Below are 24,283 nucleotides of genomic sequence, written 5' to 3'. Positions count from 1 at the left end.
GGCGTGAACAGCCCCTCTCAAGTCCAGCCACAAATTCTCTACTGGATTGAGATCTTGGCTTTGACTCGACCACTCCAGAACATTCACCTTCTTGTCTCTGAACTGTCCTGTGTAGCTTTTTCTGTATGCTTCAGGTGATTGTCGTGCTGGAAAATAAATCTTATCCACAGTTGTAGTCCTGTTGCAGACAGAATAAGACTGTCTTCCAGGATTTTCCTATATAATGCCACATTCATTTTATCCTCTTTACAAGCCTTCCACCAAGAAGCATCCCCACAGCATCATGGTGAGTTTGTGGTGATGTGTAGTGTTTGGTGTCCGCCAAACAAAGCGTAATGTCTGATGGGCAAAAAGCAACATTTTGGTCTCATCAGATGTAAGAACTTTCTTTCTCTTGACCATGGAGTCTCCCACATGCATTTTGGTGAACCCTAGTCCAGATTTAATTTGAGTTTTCTACAACAGTGGCTTTTCCTTTGCCACTCTCCCATAAAGTTATGGCTGGTGAAGAACCAGGGCAACAGTTGTTGTATGCGGGGTCCCATCTCAGCTGCTGAAGATTGTAACTCTTCAGAGTAGCCATAGGTGTCTTGGTGGCTTCACACTGGTCTCCTTCTTGCACGGTCACTCAGTTTGTGAGGCCGGCCTCATCTAGGCAGATTTACACATGTGCCATATTCCTTACATTTATTGGTATTGGATTTAACTGAACTCCTAGGGATGTTCAGTGCCTTTGGAATTTTGTTTGTATCCATCCCCTGACTTACACTTTTCAATAACCTTTTCTCTGAGTTGTCTGGAGTTTTCTTTTGTCTTCATGGTTTAATGGTAGCCAGGAATACTGATAGTCAGTGGCTGGACCTTCCAGACACAGGTGTCATGATACTACAATCACTGTAGACACATGCACTGCACTCAGGTAAACCTATTTCACTAATTGTGAGAGACTACTATGTATAAAATGTACAAAATCAGTAAACAGTTAAAACATCCAAGGGGGTGAACCCTTTTTATATTGTATATTGATGTATCAATAGGCATGGGTAAAACATGCAGGTCCTATTGCGCAATGCAACAAATATGATCCTGTTTATTTTCTGCTATGCTCAAGACCCATAAATTCCTTTTTAGAAGTCTTCTTTTACTTTTATGTTAGAAAATCCTTTCTTTTTGATGATAAAGATGAAATATTATTTTGTTTCTATAGATAGTGGAGTGGAGGAGAGAGAGGGGGGAGAGTGTTTCAGTGGAGTGTTTCTGTTTAAGCTTATATCATCAGAAACAGTTTTATTTTAGTGTTTAAGGCAATTTAAAGATCAGATCAGACATGGACATTCAGCACTAACTCCTCTTATTTTTTTCTGTTTGTTTTTGTTGTCATTAAGAAACATTAATAGTTATGATATCAAACGCAGCTCTATCAGCATAATCCAGTCACTGCGGACAAGATTGATGATAAAGTGATGAGGGACATATAACAGAGACAAAGTTGTGCACTTTTAATTGATTAATTTTATCAGGAATCTGAAATGCAACTCTGAAAGACATAATTGGTCAATTAGTTGACTGATAATAGGTAAAAGCGACCGGGATGTTTTCTATTTTATTGTAGAAAATCCCATGAGCAACAAGATTCAGCATGTTGCAACTTGCTCTGTTCATAAAAAACATCCTGTTGTCTTTTTTTCTGTGATGGAGTTGTGTGTTTCTGTGGCAGGAAAACTCTAGTCTTGTGTTGCTGTGTCTTTTGCTCCAATAATGAAGGGTGTAACAAGGATTTTGCTGTCATCCTCAGTGATGTCATCTCACCATGAGCTCACAAACCACAAGGGATACCGCTGCTAACTCACTGTTCCTCCCTGTCTCTCTTTTACACACTCTCACACACCATAAAACACACACACAGGCTAATTGCATTTTTTTTTTCTGTTTCCAGTGTCTTTTGTCCTTCACTTTCACCGCCTCCCTTTCTTCATCAGTGGTTTAAGAGATGAAACCCTCCTCTTGTTGTATCTCCTAATGAAGAGAGCCATTAAATATGAAAGCATCAAATGAGAGCTATCTGCCATGAAGTACTGTACATCCTCACGCTCTACAGGCTGATGATTTATTTTAACTCTGATATGTTTCTATTTGAAAACACCTTCATTAGTGTGTGTGTAATCAATACTGTTGTGTAGCTCACTGCTTTCATCCTGCGGGAGTTTCCTATTGTTTGATCATCTGCATGTTGGTAACATTGTCACTTCCCATTCAATGACTTTTAATCACAGTTGGCCTGTGGTGACAGTTAACCACTGACCGAATCATTAGGTGTGTGTGCTCTGTGTTAGTGCACGTGAACGTGCGTGTGGCATTCGGATACTTTTGCATCATCCTGGCCCACATCAACCATCATCGAACTCGCCGTCTCACATAAGCTCCGTGATCGATTCGACGACCTCGCCTCTGCAAACAGCCAATAGGGCACAAGTCATTCCCCAATAAATGGCCAAAGAGACGGGAGAGAGGGGAAGGAGAGTGATAGAAAAGGGAAAGAAGGAAAGGAAGAGAGAGAGAGGAGGGGGAGCTGGGGGAGAAGGTGGCAGACAGATTGAGATTTAATTTTCAGGTCACGGCATCTTGTGTCACTTGAGAATCCAGACACATACAGCGAGGAAGTGATGCACATACAGGCGCGTGCACAAGCACACACACACACACACACACACACAGATGCACACCATGCGAGGCGTGTGTTTGTGTGTCAGCAGCACCTCAGCATCTGCACACGTGTGCAAGTGTACGTTTTGTTTAAATGTGTGTCGAGCTGACATAAGCAGAGCTGTAGACATATATCAGGCCTGACATTTAGCGCTTAGCTCTGCCACTAAGCTTATTAGCCAAACACCAAATATCAGCACAATCTTCCTCCCCTCCCCGGCCCTTTTTTCTGCACCCAGCGCTCCCCACTTCTCCTCCACAGCCCCCACCTTTCCTCTCCTGTCTAGAGCCCTGGTGGCCTTCTCTATATCTTCTCTCTTTCTCTTTTACCAATGTCCATTACCTATGGAGCTCAACTGTGTGGTTCCGGAAGTATAAGCATATTTTCTCCACAGCCGGTTTGATTATTTGTCAAATTGTCAGAAGTTAGACTTACCATGAGCTACCTAAGTGTGAAACGGTGATGTAACCTGCTGTACAAGACATACACTCTTATCATATCAACCTCTTTTTTTAAGAAAAACATAGCTTGTTCAGAAGCTCAGCCAGAATTACTACATTAGCTTCATCCCTAAAGTGCCACAGTGATGTCTTTTATTTATAAGAGAAGAAAATAACAGCTGTAATGCAATAAAGTGTTACTGCGATGAGTTTTGTGTATCAGATAATCAAAATTATAATGAATTTAACACATTTTTTAAGGTCCTCAGTTACTGGAGGAGTGTGAAAGAAGGGTTCTGTGGTTTTGGGACAAAACCAGTGAGAATTATAGTGGTTAAAAGTGGTTAACTTTAAGATAGCAATAGCTCTGTGGCAGCTGGAGATGTAGTCTCTCTACTTGTTAACAGATTGTTCACACATTTACCAATGTTTTAATTACCTTTAAAGAGTTAAGAATTACCTTATTTACTTAGTTTAAATTCAAACATAAGGTACAGTGCTTAACAAATTTATTAGACCACCTGTCATATTTGTCTCAGAGACCATCCAGCATCATGAAGTGCTTTAATGCGGACTCTTTCATTTTCAGTGAGCTCTCCACATTTTACCATTTTGAACAGGAATGAGGAATTTCAAACTGAATTCACCTTTTTTTACCCAAATTTGAGCCGGCTCACTGGGCTTCTCTGAGAAGTCACAAATGAATCAAGCATAACATTCAACCACTAAAACTCATTTTTCTGTTCAGGAATGCAAGTAAATAACTATAATTTGACATATTGATCAAGAAATAATAATGTGCTTTACTATTTTTTCATTTTTTTTGTAAATCAGTAAATTTGAAAATTCATGGAACAACAATAATGATATTTTAGCATTAGAAATATCATGTCGGGTAAACAGCTTCTACATATTGGTGTATTAACCATTGCAGAAACATAAAAAATGATTTTGGTAATTACCAGTGCTGGTAATTTAGGGCAGCTGTGGCATTTACCTTACTCTGGGTGGTGGTCTAATAAATTTGTTAAGCACTGTATGTGATGTCAGTTTGTGACATCTACAGTCAAAAGATGGGGCTGTTTATTCAGTTTTACTGGGAGAATCTAAACAGACATTTATAGACACATATAATTTTGTTTCTTTCATAACTAACAATGCCAATCCTTATTTAGAAATGTGCTGTCGGATTTGGGCTCTAAATAATCATTAAACTATATATGGGTTTCGTATTTTAAGCTTTTAAATCACAAGTAAACCATTTTTTCACCGCAGAAGTGGCGAGGCTGACATTGTTTGGGTAAAATAACTGGATAGGTTGCTTCAATCAGTTGGAAGAATCTGTGCACTGCAAAAACTGGAGTGTTGACATATTTCAGAGTTGACTTCCAAAATGTATGGCTTACTGAACTTTACTAAAAGTAGACTTCACTGTATAAAAAAACGACACTGAAAATTAAAAATCAACACTACAAGAGAGTTAGAATATCAACACTATCCAAAGTGTAAATTTAGCACTTGAGAAATAAACACAAATGAGAAAAAAGTGTTAAATTTAACAATTTGGGAGTTGAAATCAGACTGATTAGTTTGCTATGAGGTTACCATAAAAATGGTAAAGCGACGGCAAAGAAAGACTATCAAGGAACTCTTTTGATCTTGTTTATGGATTATTGCTGTTTTTGATGTTAGACATTTCTGCACCATGAGTGAAGTTATCCACTGTGGCAAGGGTAAGTCAGCAGTAAAGAGTGGAGTACTGATCTTCAGACACATGACATTGCCAAAGGTGTTCATAAAGATGGCAGTCTTCAAGTATGAATACTGCATTGAAATATGTCAATAACTAAATTGCAAATGCTTTAATTTCACACCCATAGTGATAGGAAATAGCACATTGTTGTGCTAAAAGTACACGTCAACGTGTAAAAAATACAACACTGTGAGTGTTAGAAATTCATGCTAGAGAGAAAGTCAAAATAATAATATTTTTCAAAATGTTAAATGTCTTAGAACCCATGGGAATTTTAAGAAACTCAGAAAAAGTGTGAAATTCAACACATGTGGTTTAAGGCCTGAAAAACTGTCTTCAACATTGCAAAATGAATTGCAGTGGATTGTGGGATACTTACATCCCTCATCCTTGTACAGAAATGTGTTCACAATCTTGTATCTTTGCCTTTATCTTGGTTTTTAAATGCTGTTTTAGCTCTGAATCAAATGTTTTATAACATGATATCAAATTTTGTTATGGAGATGAATGTTCAGGTAGCTGGTTAGCTTGTTTTACGCATTATAAAAGGATTTTCCAAAATGTCTATGGGGAATTTTTAAGGGCAGATTTAACTTCTGGAACCAGTGCCCCTGTAAAACTGTTGGCACTGTTGAACTCTGTTTTCCACCTGTTACTGTTGACTTAGCTCACACATGTGAATCTGTCCACACATCTTTATATTCCTCATTTTCACTCCTTCTTTCTCTTTCTCTGGAGTCATGCTGATTGCTGCTGAAAGCTTTGGCAGCTCATCAACACATACAGGCTTTCTCTCTCTCACACACACACAAAAACACACACTCAAACACACAATAATCCAAGCAGAAGGAGAAATTACAAAGTGAGAGTAAAGCGCTGAAAGATGGGGCAGAATGGACGGGGCCAGGAGACGTTGACTGGAGCAGGCAGAATAAATTGAATTGAAATCATTTGCTGTATTGACGTTCAGCTTTCAATTATCCACTGATGAGAACGAAACAGTGAGATGGACCGGGAGAAAAAAGAAGCAAGAGACACTGAAGGGGAGAGAGGACGATGATGGTGAAGGAGAGGGGAAGATAGTGATGGGGGGGCGGGGGCTCTTTTTAGTAGCAATAACAGTTCAATCAAGGAGAAATGTATGTGGAACTAAGTGGTCTGTAATGGGAAATAGGCTGGAGCGAGAGCAGCAGAGACAGACAGCAAGAAAGTAGTTGGCAGGAGGCAAAAGGGTACATAGATGTAGACAGAGCAAAGGCCAGTAAAACAAGTCATTCCTCCAAAATTGCAATCATGTCCGAGAGGATTGGACTATGTCGCAAACTCAAAAACATGACCACTGGCTCTCATAATCCTCCAAGACATGGCGTTCATGTTCGATTTTTGTACGCTTCGTGTTCATGTGTGCATGGATTTTGAAGAACATCGAGCTTCATCAGAGCATCTAGGTCAGCATGAGAGAGAAAAAAAAGTGACTTTTTGGAAGACTGAGAGCAAGACATTATAAGGATGAGAGAGAAGAGAGAGGAAATGAAGCTGCGTAGGAGCAATGAGGAGAAAAGACAAGGGACAAAGATTAAAAGAGGGAAGCTGCAGGGTCTGGGGGTTTATTTCTCGTCCTTTCTTTCTTTTTTTTAATGCTTCTCTCCCAGTCAAGCTCTGAGTATGATTCCAGCCCAGTTCTGGCGTTAAATTATTAGCACAGTTTTCTTTATTAAAGGCGCATGGGGTGGGGGACTCCAAAGCAATCCAAAATTCAGGAAATAAGATGTGGCTCAGGATGCAGAGAAAAGGTTTATAAGGTTCAGTTAATTGAATTCTTAGCCACGGCAAGTTCTTCCACTGAAAAAGGGGTTTAGGGCTCGCTCTACGTTTGAAGATTAACACTCTCTCAAGTGCTTTAGTTTATTTTTTTTAATTCAGACTCACCTGCCAAGGTTACCCTCATTGTCTTTCCTGCTGTTACCTCACTCCCAGCACTTTTTCTCTCTTCCTTTTTCCGCAGTCCTCCAATTACAAATCACCCCCTCCTCCCCACTCTCTCTGTTTAATTTGGCAGTGAGTGCTTAAGCTCTGTAATGAATGTTTCCATGTTCAATAACACTCAGATTCTCTTTTCACTCCCTCCCCCTCTTGTCTTTCATGCACACACACACAAACACATGTGTGTGTATAGAGTACACTGCATCCCCTCACAGCCTGAGTCACACATCATAGGCTATTGAGAGGTTTGAAGGGAACATAAATCATTTTTTGATCACCTTGCCTTCTTTCAAAAAAAGCGTGAAACAACACAGAAGAGGAAGACTTGAGACGGTTTATAGCTTTTATTCACTCTGGTTTGATTTGTCTGTGTTTAGAGTAGGGCTGAATGGTTTGAAAGTGATTATTTTGACCCATAAAGGAGGGAATGATCATTTTATATGTCCTCATGTTTAATAAAAAATCATCTTAAAGGAAAGTAGGATATTTTTATTGTTTTATTATTTTCTATTAGGTGTATGATGAGGTAATTTGCTCACAAGATAAAATTTGGGCTAAAGATACAAGATTTGATACTATTTTTTAAAATTTAAACAGACTATTCATTTATTCAAGTCAAAAATGTGAGTTGGCCTGTAACACACCTGATATTTAAAGGGATACGTCAATATTTTGGCAAATTCACCCATTGCCATAATTCCTATAGTCTTAGTAATAGGTTTGTTACCTTCAGTTGTCGGTGCAAGCTATTTTTAGATCGGCGCTGCCGAATTCAGACCTGCTGTGCCAACTCAATGTAAGCAGATGGTATTCCGGCTTTCCCTCATCAAACTCATGAAATACACAATCCAACAACTCCAAAACACTCTTGTGGACAAGTTGTGACCTCTACATTCACCACTCTTAAATTGTGAATTTGAAATTTAAGTTCATAAAGTAAGTCTTAAATTTTAGAGGGCACATTAACTAAGACATGCCTTTATCCAATTTTTGTTTTCTAGCCAACTGTATTTGATTTTAATCCACAAATCGTTGCATAAATATCCCTCATAATCCAGGGGATTCAGTGTTGAATGTTCTGAATTTCTGGGAAAAGGACCCTCAGACCCCTCTCGGATTTGATCTGACTCCCTGTGATGAAATGAAGTCTTTATACATTAATGAAAACATCTGGGCTATTAAGTTTTCCACTTAAACATCCTTGCAGCCCTCCCTTATTTTAACAGGTCGTCCCTGACAGTAAGTGATATTCTGCTTTTTAATAACTAAACAGTTAAAAATCAGCTCAGCACACCTGCTTAAATGAGTTATGATTACTATCAGCATATGGCACACTAATAGAGGGATTTAATGTGCCAGAAATCATCAAATTTGGGCCTTTTTGGGCAGAAACTTTCTTTGCCTGATACTATGTGACATTTTATAAACAGTACATTAAATGTAGCTCAGTGTTAGTTCATGTAGGACATGGCAGTCATATGCTCAGCTGACGGCCAGCTGATCCCAGTTATCACCTCCCAGCTCCCACAGCCAATCACAGCTCTTTCTCTCAACACAGTGGTGTGTTAAAATATGACATACTTCTCACTAATCCTGCTTGCATTAATGCTGATGCACCATGCTGCTTCTGCTGCTGCTGTTGCTGGTATGGTCAGAGGTATGGTGCCTCTAACAGCTGTGAGCCACATAGTTTGTCTCCATGTTAGCACAAGTCAGACCATAAAAATTCATAAATGGGCATGGAGAATATCCATGCAACACACTCCTCTTTGTAAAACAAGCTAACAAGTTTCGGAGTGAGAAAAGTGGAAGAAAACTAAGAATATCCTCTGGTGGGACACTCCTGGTGTCTTGTCATCCTTTGTGCAACCTCTTCCCTTGTTACTTGTCCATCTTAATAGGAGCGACAGAGAGAAAATAGGAACAGGGTGTCTGGGGATAAACCTGGGGAGCTGCAGTGCATCACTTGCAGAGTGTCAGGATGCTACAAAAGGAAACTCTGTAATCAAACTGATGTAGCTGGCACATCAGATACATGCAGTTGGGACTGGGACATGTTGCTACTTGCTACACATGCTAAAGAGGCTATTTTGCAAGGACATTAATATGGTGTGCCTTGAGACGTCAGCTTGCTTTTTGGTGTGCCTTGGGCAAAAAATGTTTGAAAACCATTGAGCTATATTACGGTACATGAGCACTCAGCCTGCAGTGACAAGATAAACTCAGCCCATTATTATTATTTATTTAATCCTCTTATTGTTTTTTTGTTGTTGTGGGGAGGCTTGTGTTGTTGTTTTGTCTGTTTTTTGGTGTTGTTTTTTTAATCTCTATGGTTTTTATGTTATATTATTCTTTATTTATGTTACTAATTGACAGCAAAATATATTGTGGAAAAAAATGAATTAATGGTTATGAGCTGAGGAGGGGGGAAAAGCAGTTAAAAAGTGGCGCCAGCCTGCGCCGGTGTGATCTGTGTCATGTATTCCAGCAAGGTAAGAGCAGAGAAGCTGAAGCAGCCACTAGCAAAACCCAATGAATGTGGGTGAATTTCTATACACATTAGGTCTCAAGGAGTGTGTGAGAATGGCAACACGATAATGCGATAATGATGTTGCATATCTTAGCACTTTACACTAGTATACAAGTCATCCTGGGGGCTAAGCCACAGCCAGCTTTTCAGATGGGGAAACAGGTATCAAAAGTGTTGGTTATACAACAGATTTCACTGTAATAATTGCCCGGCTATAGTTTAGACTATATGAGTCCAAAAACTTTTCATTTTATAAAATTCCTATCCTGCTCTTTTTCTCCCCTACTGTTAACTGCTGCACCACGCTTTAGGAAACTTTCCCTCCCAGCTCCAAATGTGAACAGATGTTTTCAGTGAGACACTGTCGAATTTAATTTTATAGATCCTCTAAGCTCTGCATTCATGCTTCAAAGAGGGATGTTTTGGGTTCTTTTGACATTGCAATTTAGAGGAGAAGAGGAGGGAACAAACATTTCTTCCTGGCTCTGGCTGCTGTTGTTTCCTGTTTGAGCGCTCGCTGAAGCCTTGACAGTGGTTCCACATTGCTGCTCTAACATCAGCCAGATTGATATGAAGCAGGCGAGGCTGGAGGGCACACTGCTGGTTTGCTTAGAGTGAGCACGAGATAAGAAGGCGGTGGCAGATGCACACAATTGCGCTGGCACAAACAATTACGCAGGCACATAAAAAATGACTCTGACATGCATACCCTTGCTGCTCTCTCTTCTTTTTCTGTCACATTCTTTGTCACAAAGACACACACAAGGAGCCACACACGGCTGCTTTCTCTTTCTCCCGCCCACGGTGTCTCTCTCTCTCTCCTCTCCTCACATCAGTATTCTGAACGGCTTTCCAGGTCGACCGGACGCTGATCCATCAAACCCCGACACTGTGTCGCTTTGTATCTACAGGAACCTTCAGCGTTAGAGCGTCGCACCGACAGCCCTCTGTCACCAAGAAATTCACTGCTTATGATTGTGTGTGTGTGCATTCACCTCTACAGGCCAAGTCTACTGACACACAGGAATCATCCATGCATGCACATGCATGCTCTTTTCCAACAAATAATTCATATCTTAATGGCTGATGTTACCGTTTCATCCAGACACTTCACGTTCCCAAGCTTCCCCTCCAAATCACAAAAGATGAGCGTGTGTGTGTGTGTATGTTGCAGCTATCTTAGCTTGTCTCTTTGATCAGCCTATAAAAGCAGCCAGGCGTGGACAGATAGCCCAGACCAACACACTATCAGCCCTTCACTCCCTCCTGAGTCCCTCCTACTCCTCACACACATTAGCCATCATGAACACACACTCTGAAAAACACTCCCCCTTGTGTGTATCTGCATCTCCCCCATCACCCGGTGGCTATGTGTGAGAAGTATTGTGCTGCCTCCACAGCTTCTTTATCTATCAGGAGTGCTGAATGCGTCCGCTCCAGTTTATCTGTCCTGCTCTCTGTACTTGAAACTGTTTGCCGCTGAAAGTTAATGAATATTCTTACATAACAAAAGTGAGGGAGTCACTTTGCAAAACGATAGCAAATATTGATACTGAGTTGACGGCTCCTCTCTCACTGCCTTAAAAACCATCACACATTGAGAAATAATCTGTTTGCCTTTCCAGCTGCAGCCATAACAGCAGTAATTACATTTACTGCACTGCCTGAGTTTCTCCACACACATTAGAACTTGTGAAATGAGATTTTGACTTTATCTCAATTTTGCACAAAACAGTAACTTTGTTTTCCCTCATCACTCCGTCTCTGTCTCTCCACCCTAGATCAGTATTTTCATGACCCACCTGTCCAACTACGGCAACGATCGGCTGGGTCTGTACACGTTTGTCAACCTGGCCTCTTTTCTTCGCTCGTGGACCAACTTGAGACTCCACACACTCCCGCCCCTGCAGCTTGCACACAAGTACTTCCAGCTTTTTCCTGAACAAAGGAACCCTCTCTGGCAGGTGTGTATACATAAGTGCTTTCCCTCATGTTCTGGCTTGTGTGTTGCTGTACTTTCTGTAAATTTACAACCACTTTTCTGCACATTAAGATAGTCTTATTGTGTAGATTGAAAAATATTCAGCAGAAAAACAGATTATTTGAGCTAAACTGCTTCCATTGTCTTTTGTTCTGTACAGTAATTTATTGTGGATTGTGCATTTTGTACAATGCTGTCTCAGCAGCCTACAAAGAGGGAAAACTAGACTACTGAAGAAGTATTTTCCATAAGTGATTTTAAAAACTATAGGTGCAGCAAAGTTCAGGTCACTCACAGGTTTAACAAGACTGGGGAAAAACCTAGTATATGCCTGACCGCAACTATCTGGGATGCCTATTGAAAAGCCTGACTGGCAGGGTGATTTTGTCATTATTATTTTTTGTTAGCCAAATGTATTGTGGCTTCTTAAATTAAGTAGCTACATGCTGTCCTCTCGTTCTCTGTCTCTCCTCTTAATAAAGCTCTTCTCTGTGTACATATGAAACACTACAGAGACATGTGTCAGACTTCACTGATAGACAGACAGTGTCCCTGGAGATGAAGTGTTTTTGTGTCAGATATAAGTCTTTAATGGTAGTAATTTTATGTTAACAATAAAACACTAACTGTTAGTGAACGGTTTATTCTACAATAAAATAAAACCAGGTTTCATGAACAATTCTAATTCTCCTCAGACAGATCTGTAATGGTCTTAATATGAGTAAGATTAAGCTGAATGTTTACTTTAGTGTTCCTATCCTTTTTTATATCCGTTAATTATCTATAAACAGCACATTTATCATATCCCTGCCAAAAAAGACATGCTAACATTTAAATAGCGTTCTCTTAACAATGCAAATGCAGAGATTTGAACCTTTATTTGTTCCCCATTAACATATAGTGTTAAAGGAATATTCCCCAAATATTTTTTTGACATAGCGCACACCCCTGGCTCACGTGGGTGACACAGACACACACAGCTGGAGCGCACACACACACACACAGCGCTGACTCCGTAGTCAGAGAAGAGCTTCAAGAGGAGAAAGTTCTGGTGTTTATCCTCCAGTATTCTGAAACTTTTGCCCCCAACAGATAAAAGCCTGAGGTCTATACTATATTCTTTTTTCCTTCCAAAATTACTTCTCATCAATTAAAAGAAAATAACAAGTAAGTCATTTTATATTTCAAGTTAATAAGCCAGAGTAATAAGCTGTTGTCTAACATAATATCCACTGTTGAAATGAGGCTTACAAAAACAAATAAAAGAGGATGTTATAAACCAAGAAGTGATAGTTTTATGTCAGCAAATACCACAGACTAGGCTATATTGAAATCAGGAAGCAATTGGCATCTATTCCCAGAGGAATATATCACTATCAGACATTGATAGATGATTATTGCCAGTATTTTCCAAAATTGTCCCCACCCTAGAGAATAGCCTGCTTTATCTTCTATTTTCTCTAAATGGCACCATCATTTATAAAATCAACATCATGCTGTTAAATAAGATTGTGTAAACAAGTGATGAAGGCCATTAAGTCATTCAGAAAATGTCTATTGAAATAGTAATTAAAGTGAGAGGCAGGGTGTTAATCTAAACTTGTTCTACCAATGCATTTTAGCCCTGCGATTGCGATATGCGATTTGGCTTAAAAATTTTATTCAGCTTGGTTATCTGTCCTCAGTTTTTAATCTCTCATAAAGTGATGATTGTAAGTGATGTATACATGCATATTTGAGCCCCACTTGATGAATATGCAGTGTTTTATATTCCTATTTGGGATTGCTGTAGCCTCACACATGAAGCAGTAAGAAAGCTTCATTTATTCCAAGTAGTAAATCCTCCTGGAAGTATGGACATGTATGTTCCTGTATGTATTATTCATACATGATCACTTTAGCCAGCTAACCCTTCTCTCTATGCCTCTGCAGAACCCTTGTGATGACAAAAGACACAAAGACATCTGGTCTAAAGAGAAAACCTGTGACAGGTTACCCAAGTTCATGGTCATAGGCCCACAGAAAACAGGTATGCCACACAGACACACACTCAGACATGCACATGCAACAAAGAGCCTCGTTCTGTGTGCCCAGGTGTCTGAATCCACAACATCACAGCCCATTCATTTAATCCCATCCGCTCCTTTGGTCCTGTCAGAGGGAGACAAAGCCTGAGGTTCTTACCTCCTTTCTTCCACCCACATATATCTGCTTTAGATGCATAGAGATACACTACTGAGCCTCCACCCTCTCCCTCTATTTCTCTCTAGTTTGTCTCTGTCAAAGAGGCAAAGAAGAAGAGGAGATTATCAAAAATCTATATAAATGCTTCTTGGCTCGAAAGCGTTGCATTCATGTGTTTTCAGGAATTACTCTTGGTTGGTCTAAAAGGTTAAGAGGTGCTGAAATGCTGCTAATGAACCAGGGGATAATTTATCAAATGGGAGTAGAGATCGTACAGCATTAGCAGCAACAAGACGATTAAACTGGGTTTATTGCACTGACAGTATGTAGTGCATGTCAGAGATGTTAAATAGCAAACAGGAGATGGAGTGAGAGGGGTTGTAGCATGATGTGTGGCAGTCAGGGCAAGAAAGAGCTGCTGAGGGTGAGACAGAGGGCATGACCAGAACCCCTCTGCTGATTGGTGTCAAATGGTCCTGAATCATTTGATGGGGAGGCCTGTGATCTTTGCAGACGCGCACACACACACTCATAGTGTGTGCTCAGCAAGATATAAATCTCATGGAGGGAAAAATCATCCAGTATGGATCAGTGGATGACAGCTCTTGCACATACTGATCAAGCACACACACATACACGCAGTACTCTCTGTTGAGTTGAATTAATGAGCCGGTTATGAATTATGCCCTTTCTTCCAGGGACGACTGCACTTTATCTCTTCCTACTCATGCATCCCTCCATCTCCAGTAACTTCCCCAGTCCCAAGACTTATGAGGAGGTCCAGTTCTTCAACACCAACAACTACCACAAAGGAATTGACTGGTGAGAGCACGCACATACACAACACACCCTTTCTTAAATGCTCTTTTTTATAGGGTAGATCCTAAGGTGAAAACAAACATTGAAAACATCCTAATGCACATTCAAGGGGACTTGTGATAGACTGAGTTGTCTGTGTAGACTTCAATGATACATTAAGCTGTTTTGAACAGTCCAACATTGTCTTCAAAATGATGTTTTCTGCCAGCAAACATGAGCCAACAGACATATGGCTGCCTAAATTGACCCATAATGTGTTACTTAGATGACAGGAACACAGCTGGTGCATTCTCAGTAGTCATCCAGAAAAGATTTAACTCTGAAAATTCTTCATTAAAAAAGGTTGACAATTACATTGTCAAGTTTATTTTAGACCCATTTTCTTCACTCAGATTAAGACAATAACTCAGTGACTTTGCCACTTGTGTCTGACTTTGAAAGGATCTGCAATAACTTCACTGGAGGGCTTGCAGCCGTGCTCTCCTACAAACCGTGTCATTGGTGTAATGCATGTGTGTATATATTTCTTCCTGATTTTCGGTGTATCTGTCGCCTTAGGTACATGGAGTTTTTCCCTGTGCCTTCTAATGTTAGCACAGACTTCCTGTTTGAAAAAAGTGCTAACTACTTCCCATCAGAGGACTCCCCGCGGCGAGCTGCAGCCCTTCTGCCAAAGGCCAAGATCATCACCCTGCTCATCAACCCCTCTGACAGAGCCTACAGCTGGTATCAGGTGCATACACAAACCCATACTACAGTATATATTAGATGCCTGTGACTATACACATGTTATTTTTAAGTCTCTACAGCTGGTTCCCTTATCACACCATGCTTCATCTGTAATTAATGAAGGTATCCATACAAGATGGTCCATCTGCTTTAGGGTTTATAAGCCCGGTTTATCTATATACCTCAGTGTTATTCCTGATTGTGCTGTTGTGCTTTTTTAATTATATGACATAATTGTCAACAATGTGCCAGCTAAAGTTTTATTGTCCACATACAAAATCAATTCTTTTGTAAAGCTGAGCGATAAAGACTGCTTTAGTGAGCTCTGTGTACTTTAAATTTTCTAGCATCAAAGAGCTCATGAGGACCACGCAGCCCTGCAGTTCACCTTTTATGATGTCATCAGTGCGAAACCAGGTGCACCAGCTGAGCTTCGCTCCCTCCAGAACCGTTGCCTCATCCCTGGTCTTTACTCCACACATCTGGAGAGGTGGCTCACTTACTATCCTGCTAACCAGGTATGCACATGCACAGATACAGACAATTCCACTGCTACACCAAACACATTGACACATCATACAGTATGTAGTGTTTAAGCTTCATATGGATTAATAAGATGAGGTTTACTCTTCACATCTTCAAAAGAAGGGGAATAAAAGATCAGTGATGGAAGAGCATCTGAATATATAAGACTGTTAATGGAAAAACACTTGGAGATCAGTCAGACTTGCAACACTGGTTGCAAAGAGGTTCACACACCAGGAAGCTCCCATTTCAAGCTTTATTAGCAACATAATGATGTGTTTCTGAGCCAATATGCTCTTCTTCAGACTTGTAAGTCTAGCTCAAAATGTCACTTTTTTGCTAATAAATACTTGAAATGGGAGCTTCCTAGTGTGCAGACCTCTTTCCTTTTCCTTAAGCTTTTTTGGATCCAATACCTACTTCTTACTTTGAGGTGGATGTTGTGAGTAAGAGTGGGCTAGGACAGTGGTTCCCAACCTGGGATCCGGGACCCCCTGGGGTGAGGGGTGTGCTCTGCTAGATATATCAAGTAAAATCATGATATGACACTTAATAAACAGTTTATACAATGGTCTTTTGGTAAGAAAAGCAGGTGTAGAACCATTTTCTTAGGATTTTATCAATTAAACAATTAAATGGATGTTAACTTTTGGAAATAATATGTTGACCTTTTTTTTTCCATTTTTGGTAACAATTGGCATTAAGCCTCTGTTCCCAACCTGGGGTCAGGGACCCCCTTTGGGGGTGCCAGAGATTCTGGGTGGGGGGGTTGTTAAAATTAGGCCATTCAGACTACCTAAAATCATGATAAAACACATGGATGGTTCATACAGATGTCTTTTGGTAATAACACTTGTGTTTTTGTCTATTTTGTCTGGCTTTAATGATGAAAACAATTCAAATTGATGTGTATTTTTGACAGCAATAAGTCATTTTTTGGAGACTTTTTTTTTTTTGCCACAGCTCTTTTTAGATATGGGGGGTGGGGGGATGGGAACCATTTGCCCAGAGTACCATCTGAGTGGAAAGTGGGGTTGCCACAAGCCCCTGGTCATGCTATGGCTGTTCCAGGGGCATGAACAACGCTGGTGGGTGTATCACCAGGGCTGAAAAGGTCCAAACTTGACCTTGGCTGTTGAGCAACAATCATGTCTGTCAACCTGTCAACATTGTGGAGCTTGATTCTGGCTGCCCTACCCCCTTTCTCCAGCCTGGGTTGTAGCATATCGGGTCCTGTGATGAATCCTTAATGACCTACATGCCTAAAACTCAGGCATAATTTGACTGTACTTTCCAGTTTTTCTACACAATCCTTGCAATCTTGCATCTTTTCGATTCCAGAAGTGGCAACATGATAAAGATATGTCAGATTCCTTCTCCCTCCATCCCCTGTTTCAGGATTTGTTACCCTGGAAAACAGCATTACATGATTAAATCCAGTATGAGAGGAACCAGCTGAAAATTGTGAATAAGTTACCATATATCAACTGGGTAATTTTTATAACAGTATAAATTAATCTGTGTGTAGGTGATGATCATAGATGGCCATCAGCTGAGATCAGACCCTGCTGCAGTGATGGATGAAGTCCAGAAGTTCCTGGGAGTCACTCCTCACTTCAACTACTCCCAGGCTCTGACGTAAGTCTCTCCTCATTCTCTCTTTAGTCTCTCCAGTCCAACATGGGGAAGACACCTTTCACCTGACATGCTCCGCAATAGAAGTGATACACAAACTCAAGCTTTAACACGTCTCCAACGCCATCTCTATGCAAAGCCTGACATCTACTGGTGAACAGCTAGAAAGTGAATCAGCTGAGTCCTCTTTGTCTTTGGTGCCAGGTGGTGTCATCCTCTGAAGCACACAACAGACAGTGACATCACCTGGCACCAAACATCAGCCAAAAACAGATGGTCAGTTCAGCGCTTCCTTTGAAGCATCCATCCTTGCATCCTCCGCTTTACAAACACAGTGTGATCACTTCAGAGAGAGAAAAGGGGTTATGGATACAAGAGGAACAAGACAGAGAGAGACCAAAGAGGGGGCCAAAGGGTAACTTGATGAGTGTAGGCTTTGATTTTTGCTTCAAATATGATGCAATGAAGGAAAGAAGACATGGTGGAAAGTGTAAGAGAAGATAAATTTTCAAGGGGCTAAAAGGAGTTGGTGTCAAGAAATACAGCACTACTTTTGATAAAAAAGACTGTTAGCCATTGCTGTTTTATTAGACTTTAACAGTGATAATCAAAGTGACTGTCAGCAATCACCCCTGAACATATAGAATATGAACATCTGAATGTATAATATATCAGCAGTGTTGTTTTTTTGGTAATAACAGCTTAATTCTTATGCTTGCCAAAGCTTGCCAAGTGTTGAAGTGTGAGCCCGACTTAACTGCTGGCCTGGGATCAAATCCCTACAGAGCTTTCACTGTCTCACTTACACTGCCTGCCTGTCTGTGTTACAGCTGTCTGAATAAATAAAAGCACAAAAAGGTTAGTTCACTGCACAGTGTCAATCACAAAAGGGCTAAAACTGCAGAGAAACACGAGTCAGTGGCAAAGACAAAGAAGGACTGTCATTTTTGTGAGCCAAATGCATTATGTCAGTCTTAAAATTAAAGTAAAAATCACAAGTTAGGCGCATATATGAGTATTTCTCAACAAAATAGGTAATTAATCTTCCAGACAGATTTTGTATACCACATATTCAGATACAAATACTGCTATCAAACATATTAGTAGGCATGCTTAGAAAAGCATTAATAAAACTAAAGATAATAGACTTCGCCTCCATTTCATCTCGTTCCCTATTAGTTATTTTGCAAGAGAGTTTATTTTTCAAGCACCACTCATCAAAATGCAATCTGCTCACAGGCCCTCAAATCTCCAGACAGGGACATCGAGAAGTTATAGCTCCGACTGGGACAGAGAGTGCCTCTGTCTCGAATCACAAGCTCACATGCATACAAATAATTCGGAAAGAGATGCTTTTGACAGAATAATAAGAGTGCAGTGTGTGTGTGGGTGTGTGGGTGTGTGTGTGTGTGTGTGTGTTGGTGTGTATTTGTATGCGTGTGTGTTTCCACTGAAGACAGAGTCACACAAAAGCCTAATCTTTCTTTTCTCCCTCTCATTCTTTTGACATGGCAGCCGTCTGACAGATCCTCAACACTGGAGCCTATTTATTTAATCCCTCTCTCCTTTCTCGCTCCTGTCCTGTCGCAGGAAAAGTGAAGGAGAAGCACTTAACTGATTTTTCTCTTTTATTCACCCGCTGATGCATACAGATAAATAATAATATTTGCGTCCTTCAGTCACATTCACATCAGAAACCATACTCTGACTGCCAAATAGATGGTAAAAGTAATGTAAATATGTTTACCTCTTATTTAAATGTGCAACGTCTGCATTAGCAATGTGTCTGTTTACATACATACAAAGTAAAAAAATAAAAAACCACCATATAACAGACATACTGAAAAAATAAACAGCACATGTGCAGTCATGCTGATCCGTTCTGTAACATGCACATTAGCATGCACAGCTGAATGCAAGCATGTAAATACTGTATATCTGCATAGATCTAAAGTGCCTATAAAAGTATTCACCACCTTGGGTGTTTTACTCTTTTACTGATTTTATAAATCAATCAATGGTCAATATAATTTGGCTTTTCTGACAAAAAAAAATCCTTCTTAATGTCAAATTGAAAACAGATAACTACAAAGTAATGTCAAATGAGTAGAAATTTATTATATATAATGAGTGACTGCATAAATATTCATCCCCTTTAAAGTGACTGACCTAATTCAACAGTGGTCTAGACAATTGGTGCTAGAACCCTCACAACTAGTAAAATAGGGATCACCTGAGTGCAGTTAATGTGTCTTAAGAGATTGTAGCATAAAGATACCTGTGTCTGAAAGGTCCTGTCACTGGTTAATCAGTATTCCTGGCTACCATTACACAATGAAGACAAAAGAACACCCCAAGCAACTCGGAAAAAAATGTTATTGAAAAGAATAAGTCAGGGGATGGATGTGTAAATCTGCCTGGAACAGGTCATCCTCACAAACTTCGTGACCATGACTAATAAGAGAGTTCACCAAGGCACCTATGACTAATGGAGTTAAAAGCTTCAGAAGCTGAGATGGGAGAGATTCTGCATACAACAACTGTTGCCTGAGTTCTTCACCAGTCAGAACTTTATGGGAGAGTGGCAAAAAGAAAGCCACTTTTGGAGAAAATGCAATAAATCTCGGCTAGAGTTCACCAAAAGGCATATGGGAGACTCCATGGTAAAGTGGAAGAATTGTTTTTGGTCTGATGAGACCAAAATAGCATTTTTTGGCCATCAGACAAAATGCTATGCTTGGGGGGTGCCAAACACTGCACATCACCACAAACACGCCATCCTCACTGTGACGCACGGTGGTGGCAGCATCATGCTTTGGGGATGCAGCTGGCTCTGGAAGGCTTGCAATTGTAGACGGTAAAATGAATGTGGCTAAATATCGGAAAATCCTTGAGGACAATCTTTTTCAGTCTGCAAGAGAACTATAGCTGGGAATAAGATTTATTTCCCGGCAAGATATAAACCTGAAACATACAGCAAAAGATACACAGGAAGTTTAAAAATGACAAGGTGAATGTTCTGGAGGGATAAGTCAAAGCCCAGACCTCAAAACAAAAGGCAGAGCAAACCTGACAGAGCTTGAGCAGTTATGCAAAGAAGAATGGAGCAAAATTGCGGTGTCCAATTGTGCAAGCCTGATTAAGATCTATTAACACTGACATAGTGCTGTGATTGCAGCTAAAGGTATTTATATGAGCATACCTTGCTTTGATGTCAGGTTGGCCAGTGTTTATATGAAATAGTGACCGCAGATTCAATTTTTCTTTTAACAAACTTTGCATTTGGGTTCTATCGTATGCACATAAATACATCCCTAGTTATTGAATATTGTTTGTCATCATAGCTCATAGCTATGGTATATAATTAATCAAGATGCCATACAAAATGATACAAGTAGTGCAAACAATTTGAAATGATACAGTAAAAATAACAAAATCAATAAAGTACAACTAAACAATGCAAAATAATATGAGATGACAAGAAAAGATACAATAAGATTACAACATGATATAATGTGATATGATAGGTGATGATTATATGTTTTTTCTCTGAAATTTCCATTATTTATATATTTTTTTTCTTTTGTTAAATTTCTTTTGAACAAGTCTGATATTAGTTTTTTTTGTATTTGTCCGAGTCATTTAAACGGGTGCTTAGCTATTTAGAGCAGCAGCAGTATGAGACCATTAGGCCTCATTTTTCACATTTTGCAATAGATAGAAAAATAAAGGCATCAGACATGTTTTCAAGGTGTGAGTGTGTGACATTTTTTAAACGATTATGGATCAGAAAATTGCATTAAGAAATAACAGACTCAGTGTGTAAAGACCTTCAGATTGGCATAAAAATAGAGCACAACTTGAGAAATGACATAAGTGAAAAAAAAAGTGTTAAACAAAACCACTGTACTTTTCCACAACCCATATGACCCTTAGAAAAAAAATGATATGGTTTTGTGGCCAGTGTTTTGATTCTGCACATACACACACATCAGTCAGATAACCTTGTTTTGTTTATACATCCTTTGCTAAACAAAGTGAATGGAGACTGAAATAAAGAATACTCAAAAGAATGGCTATTCTGTAGTTCATTTAATATTTTTTCAAGTACATTATCACGTTTGCCCATTAGGAGGCCTTAAATCACTTCAAACTAAAAGAACAGTATAATAAATCAAAAGATGACAGAACTTGTTTTCTCAATATTGAGTACAAGCAAAAAAACAAAGAAAGAGATGGAGAGACTGATAAAGAGCCACAAAAGAGCAAGGCTTCTCGATGAAGAGGAGAAACTTGCAGAGGGAGGCTGATGGAGGCGGAGAGAGATGAGAGGAGACAGTGTGTCAGTTGCAGAGACACCGATAGCAGAGAGTCGGAGATAGACAGAGAGTGTGCTGAATACGTGCTGACATTTATGTGAGTGTGAGCGAGCGTTAGATAGCCACACTTTTTCGATTTTAATTCCTTCAAAGAAGAAGCACTGCTTCATGCTGAACTTCACATACTGAATTTTTCCCTCCTTTTCTTTCTTTCCTTTCTGCCTCTCTGTCCTCAGGTTTGACCCTCAGAAGGGCTTTTGGTGCCAGCTCCTTGAGGGAGGAAAGACTAAATGTTTGGGGAAAAGCAAAGGAAGAAAGTACCCTCCCATGGAGCCAGAGGTAAACATCCACATTTAATTAAAAGAGATTTCAGCTCAGTTGGAATAAAAATGCTATGAAATGTTAGAGAAAAGGACAAATAATAAAGAGAAAGCAGCAGTCTGACTGACAGTGACAGCCCACTGTGCTTCCCATTGCTGTGGCAAAATTTCCCACAGGACTCAGCGTTGGGGTGGAAACTGTCAGCCAATCAGATTCAGCCAGAAAGTTACAACCTAATTATGAGGACTCAGTAGTGACACAACACCCACGAGAGGGGAGATGGAGGTAGTGTTAGGATGGAGAGAGGAAAGTGGAGGGAGAAAATCCAATCCATAAATCTTCACCCAGGCCACTGAATCCACAGAGGAGAGAGCAGACGTGCAGACAATGAATCACCCGTTTGCTCCCACATGAAGACAAACACACATGGATACACTTTGTCTCTCCACATGTGATCACACATGGCTAATGGCTGCGCCGCAGTGTCACCTGTAATTAAACTGTATTTGAGTTTCCACCAGAGGGACAGGAGGAGAGGGAAGACGAGGGGGGAGGAGACGGGGGAAAGGCAGAGATGAGGGATGCACATGGGAGGGAGAGAGATAATGGATCTCATGCATCCTTCATGTAATTTTCTCCCTCTCTCTGACCTCTTCCTTCTTAGCTTTGTTCTTAAAGCTCTGCATTTAGAGCCTCCTAATGTGGAGGAACAAACTAATTTAAAGATTGTGGCAATTCATTGCCATCTCAATTTCTTTGTTTTCCCATAGTACTTCTTTTCTCCTCCCTAAACAACCTTACCCCCCTCTCCTGCCTCCCTCTATCCTTCCTTTTTCCCACTTCCCTCTGTCTTACCCAACTTCTAACTCTCTCCCTAATTGTCTTATTTCCTCACTGCTTCTCCCTTATTTCCCATTTATATCGGCTCCCTCATACGCTTTTTGCTTACCCTTCCCTCTTTTTCCCCTCATCTCTCTACAGGCACACGCATATCTCTCCAGGTACTACAGGGAACACAATGTGGAGCTGTCAAAGCTGCTGCATCGCCTCGGACAGCCTCTTCCCTCCTGGCTAAGAGAGGAGCTTCAGAAGGTCAGTAGCATTACAATCTGCAACACACAATGCCACACTCCCACTGAAAAAAGGGGGCGTTACATCTTCTAAACCAATTTATATCAGGGAAATGCAAGGGAAGCTGTCTTAAAGCTATGTGGAAAGACGGTGTTTTTTAGTTATGTGTTTTTATATAACAGTTTAAATCTGAAAATAATTCTGTTCCTACTATTATAAGCATCTAACCTCCAAAACTCACCAGGACTGAGCGATCTCAGCGTAAGCTCATTCATACTTTGCTTTGAAATCAACCTGCTGCCAATAAGACGCACCAGTGTGAATGAAAACCCTCCTGTTTATATCTTAAAAGACAAGCCACTTGACTCACAGGTTCACACAGTGATAAAAGCAATTTTGGAAGGAAATTTTCCAAGAAATTCAGAACATGTAGAGGAAATTTTCTTCATGCTTAGTTTTAACAAGTCCCTGTTGTCCATAATCAAAAATAACAGAAAAATGATCATCCCTCTCTCAAGGCTGATCTGATTCCACTTATCCAAATAAGTTGGAGGAACTAAAAATGTGTCGGACGCAAGAGCTGAGGTCTCAGGGGGTTAAACAGATTCTTTCTGAACCAACCAGAGAGGCAATGACAAAATACCAGCAACAGGAATCTAGGAAATAAAAAAAGCTCTCTCAGGGCTTTCCATAGACATAAGTAGTGGTCACACTTTGGGAAAAAGAAGCCAGCTAGAAGATTCATCACAATTAAGAGATTTTTTTTTTCATAGTTTAATTGTAAGGAAAGATTTTAACCTTAGAATACACTATATTGCCAAAAGTATTCACTCACCCATCCAAATAATTGAAATCAGGTGTTCCAATCACTTCCATGGCCACAGGTGTATAAAACCAAGCACTTAGGCATGCAGACTGTTTCTACAAACAAATTTTGTGAAAGAATGGGTCGCTCTCAGGAGCTCAGTGAATTCCAGCGTGGTACTGTAATAGGATGTCACCTGTGCAACAAGTCCAGTTGTGAAATTTCCTCGCTCCTAAATATTCCAAATTCAACTGTCAGTGGTGTTATAACAAAGTGGAAGCAATTGGGAACAACAGCACCTCAGCCACGAAGTGGTAGGCCACGTAAAATGACAGAGAGGGGTCAACGAATGCTGAGGCACATAGTGCACAGAGCTCTGCAACTTTCTGCAGAGTTAATCGCAACAGACCTCCAAACTTCATGTGGCCTTCAGATTATCTCAAGAACAGTGCGTAGAGAGCTTCATGGAATAGGTTTCCATGGC

General features: G+C 40.2%; 1 protein-coding gene across 1 annotated transcript in view; it reads left to right on the top strand.

Annotated features, from left to right (window-relative positions):
• ndst3 (N-deacetylase/N-sulfotransferase (heparan glucosaminyl) 3) overlaps nt 1-24,283 on the top strand; it is a 78,401-nt gene that overhangs the window by 51,528 nt on the left and 2,590 nt on the right. Inside the window, exons 7-14 of the mRNA XM_041784420.1 lie at nt 11,192-11,374; nt 13,324-13,420; nt 14,274-14,397; nt 14,953-15,127; nt 15,471-15,641; nt 17,177-17,286; nt 21,839-21,941; nt 22,905-23,015. Of these exons, the coding sequence (XP_041640354.1) occupies nt 11,192-11,374; nt 13,324-13,420; nt 14,274-14,397; nt 14,953-15,127; nt 15,471-15,641; nt 17,177-17,286; nt 21,839-21,941; nt 22,905-23,015 (1,074 nt within the window). The remainder of the gene's footprint in view (nt 1-11,191; nt 11,375-13,323; nt 13,421-14,273; nt 14,398-14,952; nt 15,128-15,470; nt 15,642-17,176; nt 17,287-21,838; nt 21,942-22,904; nt 23,016-24,283) is intronic.

The sequence above is a fragment of the Cheilinus undulatus genome, linkage group 4 (assembly GCF_018320785.1).
Source record: "Cheilinus undulatus linkage group 4, ASM1832078v1, whole genome shotgun sequence".
In the NCBI taxonomy this organism is placed as follows: Eukaryota; Metazoa; Chordata; class Actinopteri; order Labriformes; family Labridae; genus Cheilinus; species Cheilinus undulatus.
This window is presented reverse-complemented; position numbering and strand designations above follow the sequence as displayed.